The sequence below is a fragment of the Diadema antillarum genome, unplaced genomic scaffold, assembly GCF_040938485.1.
Source record: "Diadema antillarum isolate AM-2024a unplaced genomic scaffold, OU_Dant_1.0 scf00000027, whole genome shotgun sequence".
NCBI classification, from domain to species: Eukaryota; Metazoa; Echinodermata; class Echinoidea; order Diadematoida; family Diadematidae; genus Diadema; species Diadema antillarum.
The window spans coordinates 1,576,997-1,593,111 of NW_027270916.1; the positions used below are offsets into that span (position 1 = coordinate 1,576,997).

Consider the following 16,115-nt stretch of genomic DNA (forward strand, 5'->3'; position numbering starts at 1 on the left):
TATATTATCCGGGAGATTATTCCAAATATCCGGACCCGAATGTCTTATAGATTTGTGTGTCACTAATAATTTGGGATTCAAAAGGTGGAAATTTCTACATATACGAGTAGGGTACGAATGGACAGAAGTATTGAACCTAAACATGTTATCAAACGATGATGGAAGTTGATGATGTATATATTTGAACATAATTACTGCTACTTGAATAATATTCAAATCAAAAACCTTCAATGTTTTAAGCTCATGAAATAAAGAATCAGTATGAGCCAGAAAATGCGATCCTGTACAAATACGTATAACTTTCTTTTGTAATTTAAATATAGAATTTATTTTGGTAGAGCCGCAAGTGCCCCATACAACATTGCAATAACTTATATATGGGAGAATTAAGGAATTATATAATAGAAATAAAGTTGAACGAGGAAGAAAGAACTTCAGCTTGAAAATTATCCCTATATTTCTAGAAATACACATTGTAACATAATGTAAATGCTCATTCCAAGTCAAACTTTCATCTATATATACTCCTAGAAATTTTGAATTCATTTTCTTTTCTAATGGGATATCATCAATGTTAATATGTATCAACGTATCTTCATTATGAGAATGAAGTTTGAAATGAATAAAATGAGTCTTTTTTATATTCAAAGAAAGTTTATTAGACTTAAACCAATTTGATACTTTACTAATTTCAATATTTAAAGTGTCATTTAAAATCTTAAGATCTTTATGAGAATAAAATATATTCGTATCATCAGCAAATAGAACAAAAGAGAGAAGAGAGGATGTATTTATGATATCATTAACATAAAGAAGGAATAATAATGGGCCTAAAATTGAGCCTTGAGGAACACCACATTTAATTAAAAGGGGGTCAGATTCACAACCATTAAAAATAACATATTGTCTTCTATTAGTTAGATAATCTTTAAGCCATAAAAGTGCTTGTCCTCGAATACCGTAATGAATAAGTTTGGTGAGTAAAATAGAATGATCAAGAGTATCGAATGCTTTACTCAAATCGCAAAATATACCTGCAACATGTTCTTTGTTTGCAAAAGCACTCGTGATTTTGTCATAAATTTGTATTAGTGCTAAATCAGTTGAATAATTTTTTCTGAAACCATATTGATTGGGAATAAGTAAATCATACTTATTAATAAATTTAAGAAGTCTATTATAAACAATTTTTTCTAAGATTTTGGATATACTAGGCAATAAAGAAATAGGACGATAATTGCTAATTTCATGAGGATCATCTTTTTTATGTACAGGATTAACTTTCGCTATTTTCAGCAGGTCAGGGAAAATACCTTGTGATAAAGAAAGATTAAATATATAACTTAACGGTTCTGCGAGTGGATAAACTATTTCTTTCAATAACATCATACTTATTTTATCAGAACCACAAGATTTAGAGCTATTTAAAGATTTAGTGATACTAATGATTTCACTGGGACTTGTTGGGTTAAAATAAATAGACTCTTGATTTTGGTCAAAAAGATAATCTGTAAAATGAGCAGAAGTATTGCTAATTTTAGTAGCAAGTTCCGGACCGATATTAACGAAAAATGAGTTAAATGAATTAGCATACATATTAGGATCATTTATTTTAATACCGTTTAATGTGATATCATCCGTTGGCGGAGAATCAGGCTTTTTACCTAGGACCTCTTTAATAATTTTCCATGTTGCATTAATATTCGAAGAAACCTTTTTCATTCTATCAGAAAAATATAATCTGCGGGATAAACGAATCAATTTTGTCAATTTATTTCGATAAACTTTATACATATTCAAATTAGATTCAGTTGGGTTACGAATATGTAACTTATACAAAAAATTACGAGTGTTTATGGATTTCAAAATACCTTTTGTAATCCAAGGATTTCTTGGTTTATTTCGGTTACTTTTTATTCTGCATAAAGGAATATTATTTTCATAATAATACAACAATTTATCATTAAAACATTTATATACCAAATTAACATTGTTAATACTATAAATATCTGTCCATTCCTCTAAAAATAAATTCTGTTTCAATAATTCCACATTACGTTTTGACTCTTTATAGTACCATATTTTATCATGTAATTTATTGCGACCCACTTTACATTCACAAATTGAAAATATTGGTAAATGGTCAGAAACTTCAGAACATAATATACCCCCCATAATTGTATTATTATACACATTCGAAAATATATTATCAATCTGAGTTGACGAGTGTGGATTTATCCTGGTGGGTTTATTGATAATCGACATAAAACCATATGAATACATTAAATGCATAAAATTAAGGGAATTATTGTTATCGGATGTGGGGGAAAAGTTAATGTTGAAATCACCAAAAATAAAAACATGTTTGCTTTCATTACCTATCTTATGGAGATATAAATCCAATTCATCACAAAATAATTCACAATTCAGATCAGGAGGTCGATAAATTAAACCTATAATAACGTTTTTAGAGATTGGGTTCTCAATTTCAATAAATAACGTTTCTGCATATCTTAACGTGATTTCAGAACGGATTTTGAACTGTAAATTTTGCGCAATATAAAACGCAACACCGCCACCCCTTTTTCCTTGACGATCAGCCCTAACTAATTTATGATTGGGTAAATTAAAGATATCTGGGGAGTTTTGATGTAACCAAGTTTCACTTATTCCAATAACAGAAAATTCAAAATTGTTTAAAGAGTGCAAAAGATTTTCCATATATTCAAAATTTTTATTCAAACTCCTAGAGTTTATATGAAGAAGTGAAATATTATCTGAACTATACGATACAATATCATTGAATTCAAGGGGTGTGTAATATTTACTGTCGCGCATAGGCATAATGTCAGCAGGAATATCGGGGGTATTCACATGTGACGACGCCATTCCGTAATACAGAGATGTAAATTACCGGAGATTTGAGAGACAACAACTGCATAGGTGCTAATGTGCATTTTGCAAGTGCATACTACTGTGCAGGTGTGTGTGCAAAGTGCAAATGTGTGTGGGGTTTCAATATACAATACAAAATTTGGTACAATTAGACCCTTCTTGGTCACACTTACAATAATTACTAGTACGCAATTACAACAGATCACCAGGGGATAGCCGGACCACTCAGTATAAAGGTGTTGTGTTTTAAAACACGTACAGACAGAGAATTCAAGGACCGTGACACTTGCCCAGTTAAAGTTCAGGGAGACTTTCCCGTATACAGGGGGGAGTAAAGGGGAGTAAACAGTAAAGGTACATTTCTTGCAACATCTGTATTGGCTATTGAATGTGTATGTGTATGTACATGAGGGTACATGTGTACTGTATACGCCGAATATTTCACGAATTTTGCGAATCAGGTGCTTTTCGCGAAATTAAAGACATGCAAAAATATTGACTCTGATCCCGATGTGGATGTGACGTACGGTACGCTTGTACATTTCTCTGTTCAGCACAAGACTCCACTATCGCGAATTTAACCACTCGCGAAATCATCGGGAATTCTCGATTCGTGAAAATTTAGACTCGCGAAATATATGGCGTATACAGTACATAGGGGAGAAGAAGGGGAAAGATGTAACAGCAAGCTTAAAAAAGCATTGCATAACAATACTTCCATTTGTTGAGATTTAAGTATGGTTGTTATGCAAGCAGTTCTCCAATACTGCAATGTTCACATTCATGTAAAACAAGAATAGCATTCCAAGAAAGCAGACCTCTGCCACTAAGCAGCCATGATTTAAATATCACCATGTTGTAGGCAGTATCTTAAATGCAAACATAGAGGTACAGGAACATCTACACAGTACATATGGTGAAAATCTGATCATCCGTTGTTGAGTTATTGGGAGCTTGTCCTTTATAATCCAATGCCTTGACGTCATGATCCAAATGGGTTTTGTTAAATTTCTTGCTTTCTAATACTTTATAATGCAGACATCCTGCAAGTTTGGTAAAGATCTGATCATCCATTCTTGAGTTATTGGGAAATCAAGCCTATTTTATGACCGTAATGACCCTGCGACCTATGACCTTTGACCTCATGACCCCCAAATTTAATAGTTTCTTTCTCACATCATTATAAAGGCACCCTGCAAGTTTGGTGAAAATCTAATCATCCTTTCTTGAGTTATTGGGAGATTAAGCTTATTTCATGTCCCTTATGACCCCTATGACCTTTGACCTCATGACCCCAACAGTTATTTATTTATTACCTCATTATGAACACACTCTGAAAGTTTGATGAAAATTTGTTCATCTGTTCTCAAATTATTATGTACACAAACAGACAGACAAACACAGAACCGAAAATGTAACCTCCGCTGACTAGGTTTCACCTGAAGGTGGAGGTAAAAATCTGGTTAAAGGTGGTTGTCAATATCAATTATGTTTCTCAATCATTTCAAGTTCCATATCCAAATTATACAATTTGGAATCTACTGCAAAGTAGAATTAACGATTTGTACAAGAAGTTGAAGTATCATGAAGCAATACAAATACAAAATTCTGAAATGCTTCAAAAAGTGAGCATTTATGTGGATCCATTTATAGTGGGGAAGATATATGAAAAGGATGCTCACTTCCAACGGACAGTGTGAAATTTTGAATATAAGGCCAAGGGTATTTTTAGGGACTGCTGATTTCAAGAATTGCCTGATCCAAGAGATCTGACCACTGTGTCAGCCACCATCTTGAATTCAAATATGGCTGCCATGACAAAAGATTAAAAGATCCCTGTCTTGAGTTCTGAATGACATATAATAGGTCATTGAAATCTGGTACAAAAAAGTATGGTATCATGCTGATTTCAATGATGGATTGATTTGACATGTGTAACAAGCTGCATGGCAGCCAGTTTGAATTTTTCTATATGGTTGCCATGTTGGAGCGTTGCCATGGTGGTTCCACAATTGAATCTCTATCATGGGTTTGAAAATTTGGCTACCCATCATTTGTCACTGAGTGCGGGCTGCTGTATGTACATTGAGACATCAGTGAAAGTGTACTGTGTTTTACTTAAGTATTATTCATGCACTTTTTTGCATGCCAGTGAATGTCAGTCATGTTTATCTGGGCAGTCATATTGGAATTCAAAGTGGTGGGCATATACCAATTGTCAGACACATCACATTATTCCATTTTATAACCCAGCATGTTAAAATACCTTTTACGCTGAATTTAGCATGTCAAAAAGCCCGTGTGTACCAAATATATTGGTGCCACAGGTTATTTTGATCTTAGATAAGGATCTTTAAATATTTCGTGATAGTGGCTGCATTGGAATTCAAGATGGTGGCGGACCCACTAGTGCAGTGGTCAAATCTCATGGATCTAGCAATTTTTGAAATCAGTGCCCCAAAATACCCCTCTGTGCAAAATTTCACATTTTCTGCCAGATATGAGCATTTCGACCAATTTTTGCTACATATCTGCCCCTACCAATACTATTATACAGATAGTGCATGCTCTATTATGCACTATACTGGATTAATTAGAGAATGACAGATACTTAAAGTGCTGTTTTGTTTCACTTCGGCCTGCAGCCTTGGTGAATAGAACTGAATGAGGGATAATTTAGTATTTGGAGTTCTATATTCCAATACCTGTGCATCCATTGAGAACCTGCAAGAATTGTTATAGTACATAGGCCCCTTGATCTACATGCATTTTCCATAGGTCTAGGCCCTATAAATACTAGATCTAGACGCATGCACCTCTTTGATTTTGTGCCCGCAGAGTAATAAACAACCTTAATTGTTTACGTACAGCTAGTACAGCCACATGTATATTGCTGAGCAAACTTGCGCATAAACGATGATCGTGTTTACGTGCAGTGACATACCAGTATGCCTATAACTGAGCAATAAACTTCTTTCTGCATCCTATGCTATATGCGCGCATGTGCTTTCAAAAGGTTTGGTTTCTCCAGAGCAAATCTCTGTGTAGGATCTAGACAATTAAAGTGTGGGAGCACTGTAAATGTTTGGTATATTGGCACGAGCAGAGAAAACAATTCTTTATCATTTTTTCCCATGTATTGTTGTGCAGGCAACTTGGCAAACCAGGAATATTCAGAGAAAGACTGGCCAGCTGATGTGGACCAACTGGCGCCGTACCCAAAGAGCAAGACGCTAGCAGAGAAGGCAGCTTGGGACTTTGTGCAGAATCTCAAAGGTTGACTTGCATCTTATGCCTAAACACTCATCAAGGCTGATTGATACCAGTATTTTTTTTTAATCTGTTGTTTTTGCTTTTTTCCTAGGCCATATAAATTCCTAAACCTATCCATTACAAATTATGACCTTGTACTAGAGCTTTAAGTTATGCTATCATATGTGTAGTTTGGCAAGAAATGTCTTAAAAGTTACTCATTGCACTGGTGTAATAGAGCAGGGTTATACTTAAGTATTGTATAACTACATAGCTTAGAACTAAGGAATTTATGTAAGAATGACTTAGCCTGTTTGAAATCACTGTGAAGCACCAGTAATCATAAAGTTTCTGGTGAGTTTTATGTTGAAATGTTCATGGCAAACCTGAATAGATATAGTGCACTTGGTATTTTGAAATGAATATACATATACAGTGTATATATATATATAAAGGATTTACTTTGTTTGTTCATGTTAATTAACTTGATGAGGTGAGGCAAAATCTAACAAAAGAACAGTATAAGGTTGACTTTGATTCCTTAAATTTGTCATTTTCTAATGTATACAGCGTACCTTTGTCAGTGTTTGTTCTTGCACCATCATTAAAGTAAATTTGAACAAACAGTGGATTCATGATTAAAGAGCACAATCATGCTTGTAGGCCATGGAGAAAAAACAAAATCTTGTCCTTTTTTATCAGGCCACAATTATTTTGGATTCTATCTCACTTGACCTCTTCCAAACTTTGGCCTAGTCTTCCCGGAGTCAGTTGGATCCAAGCCAACATTGAGATCTGCAGTATTAGGCATGACCCTGAATGTGATATTTTCTCAGCATTACGCTGGATTTCTCAAAGCCTTTAAAAAAAAATAATAGTGAAATAGAATAAAAAAATAAAAAGTAATAATGATTGTGGAAACACCATGGCAAGTATGGTATTTAAGTGTTGATGTTTCTGATAAATAAAAGAAAAAAGAAAAAAGAAGAGAAGTATTTGAATGATCAAGATTAGGTAAAGGTAATGAGACACAGGAAAAAAAGGATACTTGACCTCCCATGATCATGTTTTCCATATTAAATTTGATGACATTTTTGATTAGTTTGTTTGATATTTAATCTTCACAGAAATGAGTTTTGTGGTTTTGTGTTTAGTTTTTTTTTCTTTGCAAAATTTCATGGGATATAAAGCTGAGAGAACATGCCTACCACCCTCAAGAAAAGGATGAATTCAGGTTCTGTTTATTTATTTATTTATTTATTTATTTATTTATTTATTTATTTATTTATTTATTTATTTATCTATTTATTTATTTATTTATTTATTTATTTATTTATTTATTTATTCATCTATCTATCTATCTATCTATCTATATATTTGCTACTATGAAATTTCAAACATATATAGTGATATTGAGAGTGACTACATGTAAGGAAAAGGTCTTCTTTGTGAAAATAGTTCAAGAGAATTATGTGATGATAGTCTTTTCTCTCACTTTCTCTCTCATTCTCTATTCCTTGGTGTGACAGAGGATGAAAAGTTTGAGTTGGTGGTGGTGCACCCAGTAGGTGTGGTGGGTCCTATTCTGAGTTCCAACGAGTCCACCAGCACAGAAATCCTGAAGCGCCTGCTCAAACGCAATCCACCCATGGTGCCAAAGGTCAACCTGCCCCTGGTTGATGTGCGTGATGTGGCAGCTGGCCACATCGCTGCCATGAAGTGCCCCGAGGCTGCAGGTGAGTGCTCATCTAGCTGCACATGTGGATGCTGTTGCCATGGTAATGTGGGGAAGATTATGTTGCTATAAGCAGTTTGCAAAAGTATAATGGGTTTCCTTAAAGTAAGGAAGATCATGAGGTAGATCAGGCTCCCTGATGCAGGCTCTCTGATGTGTGGATGCCGATGGTGATGTATTGACATGTAGATTTGAGATGATACTGATGAGGTGAGTAGAAATTTATTTGTGTGTCATCAGTTTGAAATTGAGGTAGTAAAAAGTGTTTAACCAATCAAATTCTAGAAGCCAAATTTGTAGTGATTTCATACTGTATCCATTTATGATAAGGATTATTATTTGTTATTCCAATGGGTAGAGGGAAAGCATTTTCCTTTATTTGATCCCTGCTGTGTTCAGTTACTTATTTTCGTGATGGAATTGCCAAAAACCTCTTTATTGATGATTTTATGATTGACTCTTTAACCAGCAACACAGTGTAGAAGATTAGAATTCCTGTTCTTCTCTCATATTGGCAAGGTTTTTTATGTGAATTTCTTTCTGATTTTGTCCAAATTCATTACATGAATTTAACCCATTCTATATTATCTTTCTCTAGTATAAGATATGTAGTAGAATGGTAGAGGTGCCAATGACAGCAAGATGATGATTTCTACAGTAAAATACCCCAGTTCTTGATGGGGCAGTAATGCATCGATTTAATCAAGAAAAAGAAAAGCATCTCACCTGCATTGGGAGCAGTGATCTCCTTGCTGGTGACATGTTTTTCTTTCTGTTATTGATGCCCAACATCAAGACTTCAGACTAAGATGATTTATAGTAAATTCTTGACATTTAGAACATACCAATTAATGTACAGACCCATGCTTTTGTGAGATTTCTCAAATATGTTTATGAAACAGAAATGACCTTTTGATGGATACAAATTTGATGTAGAAAATTATTGGCATGAATAAACATCCTTATATGTTGTTTGTACCTGCAGTCAGCTCTCAAGTCGTGAATAATAGGCAAATTCATATGAGTAGAACTCCTGCTAATTAAAAAGTGTGATATTTTCTCACAATAAAGCCGCTGTTCACATTGAAAGCAAAAGTGACATCTTTCATATTAGACAGAAACATATAGGAAAAGGAAGTGAGGCAATAATGAGAGGATCAGTGCTTTATATTCATTCCTTAGGTCAAAGAGAGATATGGATCAGCACAGGAAATGTTTGTCTTGTTTGTTGCAACATGTTTTTTGCCTCTTTTTTGTGCTTTCTTCACAACTTTACGAGTGAAACATGACAGCAAAAAACAAACAAACAAACAAACAAACAGTGAAGGGTTTATGATGCCAGGTCATGAGACCAGTTCATGAGGCAGTGTAAGAAAGTCTATGAGGTGTATCCAACATCAAAACAACAGCAACTGTCCTACCAGACTAAAGCTGACATGGGAGTTATTAACTCATATTTGCCAACATTATTCAATACCTGAACAAAAGATTCTGTTCACTTATTGCAAACTAATGAAGCTGCATGTGTTGTTGATTGTGTTTTTAACCATTCTAATTTGCTTTTTCTATCTTAGTGAAATTAAATGAATAAACCACTTTCAAATTTAAAAATTGCATGATTTCAGAATTTTGAATAACAATTTTGATGCTTCTGTACTCATTCTTTATATTGTGTAATTAACCTTAAATAGCATAAAAAAGCATCAATCTTTTTTTCCAAACATTCACATTTGCATGAAAATGTGATTACAAATGCACTAGACAGGGAAGAGTGCAGATTACTGCTCACAGTGGTACATCATGAACTCAAGCCCTGGTCACAACTCACCATGCGTGCTTTTAGTCCGTACGTTTTTGGCGGAGACCACAGCATTTACATTTTTTCTGAAAACGTGGGGAGGGAGTGACTAGAGCAGGGAGGAAGTATGTCAACGCACAACACTCGCACGGTTGCGCAAGGTGTAAGTACGTGGCCCGCACGCCACGCCTGGCTGTGAGGGGTTACGTGCATCATATGTTGTGCACGTGGTAAGTGAATTGTACGTGTTTACAACGTACAATATTCGTGCGATTGCCATGTTATCTTGCAGAGGCTATCATTACACGTGCTGGTCTCGTACGGTATCCCTACTCTCTCGCATGTTGTAAGTGCGTGCAAGTGCGATGATTTTTTTTTTCCCGTCAGATGCTGGGGGTAGGCCTATAGGACCACGTACCTTCCGAGGTTCTTCAGATGGAGTCTTCTCCATACGTGTACATGGCAGTTTAACCTTCTGTGTGTCATATTTCACGTCCATAGATTTAAATGTGAAATGTGTGTATATTTGACTCACTGACAGAGAAAGGGTTAATACATCAGGTATAAACATATAGCGTATACAATGACATCGTAAAACATTATTTTGGTTTAGATAGCCTGACACACTGCCACTAGAGATTAGCTGAGAATAAACATATGATTTGCTGTTATGAAGTCTGCCATCTTTACACCCAGTTTTAGAAGTCGCCAGTGGTTCGTTTCAGCCATCCAGACATATCTTGAGCTAGATTAACAACATATTGCTGGAACGATGAATGTAGGCCTATGGTTTTCTAGTTTTCTCTTAGTCTGAAGGTGTCACGTTTGCAATTTATAAAAGGTAATACTGCCATCGTAGTAATTTCTTCCTTGCTCAATTTCAAAATTCACATTCTCAATTTCAGCTTAACTGAGAATTGTACTGACTTAATTATCACTGTTCTACAAAAACAGTGATGACCAATGCATTTTAACCAAGCTTGTGCAACTCTTAAATGTAACAATTTTTCAGAACTCTAAAGTCAATCCTAGTCACTTCATGCACTGACCACTCAGAGCTCAAGATTTCTAAATGTTTTGCTTCTTCAAGCAGTTTTGGACTGTGTCTTATGTTCTGCAAAATATACTATATATATTTTAATAACTGTGATCATTACTCATCGCCTGCCAGGCAGAAAGGTCCTATAGCATGACATTTTGGTTTGTGACACAATTCGATAGGAGTTTTGAAAGCTCTTTCATATAATATAACAATTATTTTTCTGTGTATGCGATTTTTTTCGAGCCCACAATCCTTATAGGGCATTTCTGCCTGGTAGGTGAAGTAGAACAGTACGAATACCTAATTGCCAACATCTTGGAGACAAAATGATGAGGCTCGTCCGTCGTCTCGGCTCGTGTACATTGCGGAAATCAGTGCGCACAACTTGCATTGTAAGTGTGGAGCAGGTGCTTATTCGGTACGATCTGCGGCTCTTTGAAGGGTTGAACTCACGGAAGTGCCAAATAAGCACGGACTAGGCACTTATCACATGCTCAACATGCACGTGCTACGTGAGCTGTCCCTTGAGCAAGTGACGGTAGGAAAATTGTTAAAGACGCACGGAGTCAGTGCGTTTTATGCACGTTTACTGTGGAGGGCACGTACGTTGCCCTTACTTACGGTGAATCCGTAGTCCGAATGTAGCAAAAGTTCCTCATGACATCAAAATGCTACGGCGTGTCTGCGTGCTCCAAAATCCGTACTGAGGCGATACTTACTACATACAGATCCCCAAATTTTGTCCACGTTTTTGCAAGTAGACAGCACGCACTTGCAAGTACAATGAGTTGTGACCACGGTTTAAGGAAGAAATATGCACTGAATGCAAGTTCAGCATACATCACAACAGTTGAAAATAGCTGCATGTATGAAATAACAAGTACTATTTTTAGATACAAAGTATCAATCCTCTAGTGTTTGTATGTGGAAAAAGAAAAGGAGTGACGAAAGATATTGTGATAACATTGAAGTTATAATTCTTTTTTCCTTTGCTTTTCATGTGATCGAAATTAAAGTGTAATAGCCTGTATGAAGAAAAATCTCAACAGCTCACATCATACCCAATTCAAGTTCTTTTATCAGAGTGGAAATGAATTCCCATAGTCAGTGCTAACACCATACAAAGCTTCGAGGTTGATGCTACAGCATAAAAATGACTCATCTGTTTCAGGGATCTTGTAATGCTTTCATAGATTGTAAAATCTCATTTTCATTGCTTTTGTTGTTGGCAGGTAACCGCCATATCCTGTGTGGTGGCAACATGTGGTGGACCGAGATAGCATCAGTGCTGAGGGAGGAATTCTGTCCACAAGGTGAGTTGCAAGCAATCCAACTTTCCACACAGGAGATCAGGGAGGGTTTGCTGGCTCTGCTGTAGGGGATATGTGATGCAAGACATGTAAGGCCCCTGAATGGAAGGCTTAGATAACCAGTGTCTTGGACACCTGTAGATCTGTGGCCAAATTTGTTAAACAGGTTACATGTGTTGTGCCTTTCGCAGCATGTTGTGATGATAACTGGATATTTTTCATTCAGGCTTAATTCTGTTGCCAGGTTAACCTGTTGAGGATAGAATGATTTTGCTACAACACGCATTTCCCTTGACACTTGCCCGAGTATACTCAAGACTCGTCCTCAATGGGTTAAAGGTGGAAACTTGGAGTATATAGGGATGCCTGTAGGGATAAATGTTCAGTAAAGTGGGTTTTATTTTGTATGAGTAACAACTTTTATAAGCTGTCAAAGAAACATCTTTATGAATGGAAATTCTTTTTAGAGTTTGAACTGTAAGGAGCTTTTAAAGAAGAAAGGAAGTATATGAAAGTCAGGAATTTGTGATATTCTTATACATTTTCTAGAGAGCAGACAGGGAAGATGTCTGACACCTGCAGTGTATAAGACAGGAGTAAGGAAATAAACTGCCACAGCAGGCATTCTTGTTGCCTGTGAGGGTGTCATCTTAGATTATCCAAGTGGCAATAATTTCTTGAGTGAAATGCCCTAAATGTGCATGAGCTATAATACAAGAAAAATGCTTTACTTCTTCCCCTTTAATTACAGTGCTTAACAAAATATATTCACTCAAAATTCAATTATGGAAGTCATTATTAGCCTTTCAATGTGTTTAAAATTGTGATCATCACAGTGTTGCTGGGGTTTAACATACACATAAGTGAATACTGAGCTATGTTCAACAGTTTAAAGGGATGGTACAGTATTGGTGGAGATGACAGTTGGGCTTTTAAGTTTTTGCGAGATACCAAGAAAACACTTATGATTATAGTACAGAGCATACCATTTTAAGAGGAATTCAAATTTTATTTGATGAAAATCGGGTTTGGAATGACTGAAACATCCAAAAACAAAGTAAAACAAAGCAATCGTAGTAAAGTGCGGGTCCCACACTTTATTACAATCGCTCTCTTTTGGATATCACAGCCATTTCAAAACCAATTTTCATCAAATAAATGTTGAATACCTCATAGAATTACATGCTCTTTCATATTTCATGAGAGGTTTCTCATCATCTCACCAAAAAGTGTTAGAAACCTGAAATTAGATCTCAACCAAAACTATACGAGCCCTTTAATTATCATTAGAGGTAATTCCCCCAAACCATGCAGTGATCTATTCCCAAAAACCATACAATGATCATTTGATATCAAATGAATGAGCGTAAATATGTCCTAATTCATGACTAGATAGTGCAGTTTACTCATACTGTATTTGACATCAAAGTGCATGTACCTTATCATGTAACGATCAGAGGTACCATAGCAGCTGCCAAGCAATATCTAATCAAATGTTGTAACTACAATTAACTATCGTAACCTAACCCTACTGTGTTTATTCCACGATAGTCAGGAGTATTTTCTTCACCAATTGACACAGATGGAAACTTAACTATCAAAGCATAGAGATTACCTAATCCCATTAATCCTATTGTATCACCATGGCCTTCCTGTTGGACCTCACATTCCTACATCTGAATGGGCTTGCTGAATTAACAACAAGCCAAGTGTGGAGGGATTACTGAATGCTTGTGAAAAAAAAAAGAAACTAAACAAATTGAGCCAAGTGCTTTTGCACACTAAGGGTCTAATGCATGTATACATTACCTGTATTACCTGTATCAAAGAACGCCCTGATATGAATACAGGTTGAAGAAAATATGAGGTCTCAAAGAAAATGTGAGTCAGCATGTCTTTATTTCATTTGAAAGATCATTATATTGTTTGTAGTTGTCCTTGTGATATTATACCATTTTACAATGATAACAAAAATATGTGAGCAGTATTTTAGTATGTTTATATAGTGTCTCACATCATATCCTTGGCCTTGTATTGTTTAATGACCAAAACCAAACTGAGAATGATTGCACAAAGAGCTATGAATTAATTTTTAGGTGGATTATTAGTAATATGTATAGTAAAATCATGTACTTCCACATACAGTAGTGATAACAAGGTCTATATTCCCAGGAAATGTCCGAAAAATATTACTCTTAACAGATGAATGATCCTTTGAGATATAAATCAATGGGCACATATTTCAAAGTATAATTCCATAATGATACATGTAGAAGACAGATGTCATGAAGACTGCATCCAGTCATGTGCAAATGATAATCCAGCAAGTATAATTATCAAGCAAGTCACAACTTCATTGTAGCAATATCCACATGAATGAAATGGAGTCGACCACAGATGTAGGTGTATCAATTCTCCACAGGCATATGTCTCCAGGCCTTATCTCCACAAAATATAACAGCTCAACAGGTACTACAGCACTAACTTAAACAAGTCACTTTAGAAAGCCAGAAGTGATATTACTCTCAGAGCAAAAGTTTTGGAGGTCTCTACTTCCTTCATAATTTCTGTGGCTTATAAGTCCCTGCGGCCATTCATGTATGTTTTCTAATAATCTTCCTAGCCTGGAGCTACTGTACTTGTAAGTTCCAGACCATTCCACCTATCCTGACTCATTGTCTGTTAATGTACATGACATCATTCCTTAACCCGCTGAGGACGAGTCCTGACTATACTCGAGCAGGTGTGTACGGGAAATACGTGTTGTAGCAAAATCAGTCCGTCCTCAACGGGATAAAATAGCTAATGTAGAACACCTGGCCACAGTGTGTATTGATACAAACACATAACACTCATAACACTGAGGAAATGTTATGTACCCAGTACACAGGCATATATACATGTAATCTTAACATTAAAATACAAACTTCTCCAGTAATCTGGTCAATTCAATATGTACACATGTACACTGTCAAAAATAACAACAACAAATGTATCTGATGAATGTACATTTATGACAGCATGTCCTAATATCTAAATCATATACAGTCTCTGAAAAAGACACTCCATAGAGCTTTTGAATGAATTAATGACTTATAGATCTTTTATTTGTGTGTGAACTCAAAGAAAACCAGTTCCATGTTTTCTATGCCCTCATACTGTTGTTTTAAGACACTATTCTTTATGAAGCAAACCTACCTCCTCTCCTCTATATCAATATCAATATCTCTTAAACCATCCATGCTTCTGCCTTACTTTAGATAACTTTCATATTTCTATTTTATTATAATCATTTTCTTTTGGTAGAAAAAGTACATAATGTGTCTATAATGGGTGTATATTTCACCACATTATATGTCATTCAACAAAGTTGACAGATTGTCAAAATATGGAAAAATGCTAAGTCTTACAAGATGTCTAATGGATCCTAAGTAATATCCTAAGTGTTCCAGAAGAAAAGAAGTTAATGAAAAGATATGTTGCAATGTCTATTTTGCTCTAAAGGAAGTTCATATGGATTATTTTGTTTCCTTCCTCACAGGCTACAATGTGCCAACTAGGTTGGCACCAAAGTTCTGCATCCGCATGGCAGGTTGGTTCAACAAGGATGCCAAGATGATCTTGTCAGTTTGGAACAAGGAGTCTAAGTTTGACAACACAAGGGTAAGCCTTTTTCACTCCACCCCCACCCCCCACCCCCAATGTGATGGTGGAATAGTTGGTCACCAATAAATCAAATCAAGTCAAATCAAATACCAACAAAGCAATTCCAGTGCAAACTACACTGTCCTCTCTACCCTGTGTGTAAATGTACTCTCAATTTCATGCCCTGAGTGTATAGCCTTCGTTGCATGTGTGCTTTCATCATTTCAGCTGACATAAAGATGCGCTGCTTGACATGGATGAGCTCACACCAGTCTTCCCTATCTGTTACCTGATGGGATGCAGTCCTGCGTATTTGTGAAGTGTTTTCACCGCAAGTGTTATTGGTCTCCCATGCCTTCTTCTGCTGTCCACTTTCCTCTTAGGAATCCTGTTCAAATAACTCTTTCTAATGATGTGCCCATTATGCTGAAACTTTTG

General features: G+C 35.8%; 1 protein-coding gene across 2 annotated transcripts in view; it reads left to right on the forward strand.

Annotated features, from left to right (window-relative positions):
- The window catches only part of LOC139735375 (uncharacterized), an 82,899-nt gene that overhangs the window by 61,321 nt on the left and 5,463 nt on the right, over positions 1 to 16,115 (forward strand). For both annotated transcript variants that reach the window (XM_071646127.1, XM_071646133.1), the window contains exons 4-7: positions 6,046 to 6,171; positions 7,677 to 7,883; positions 11,955 to 12,035; positions 15,574 to 15,695. In XM_071646127.1, the coding sequence (XP_071502228.1) occupies positions 6,046 to 6,171; positions 7,677 to 7,883; positions 11,955 to 12,035; positions 15,574 to 15,695 (536 nt within the window). The remainder of the gene's footprint in view (positions 1 to 6,045; positions 6,172 to 7,676; positions 7,884 to 11,954; positions 12,036 to 15,573; positions 15,696 to 16,115) is intronic.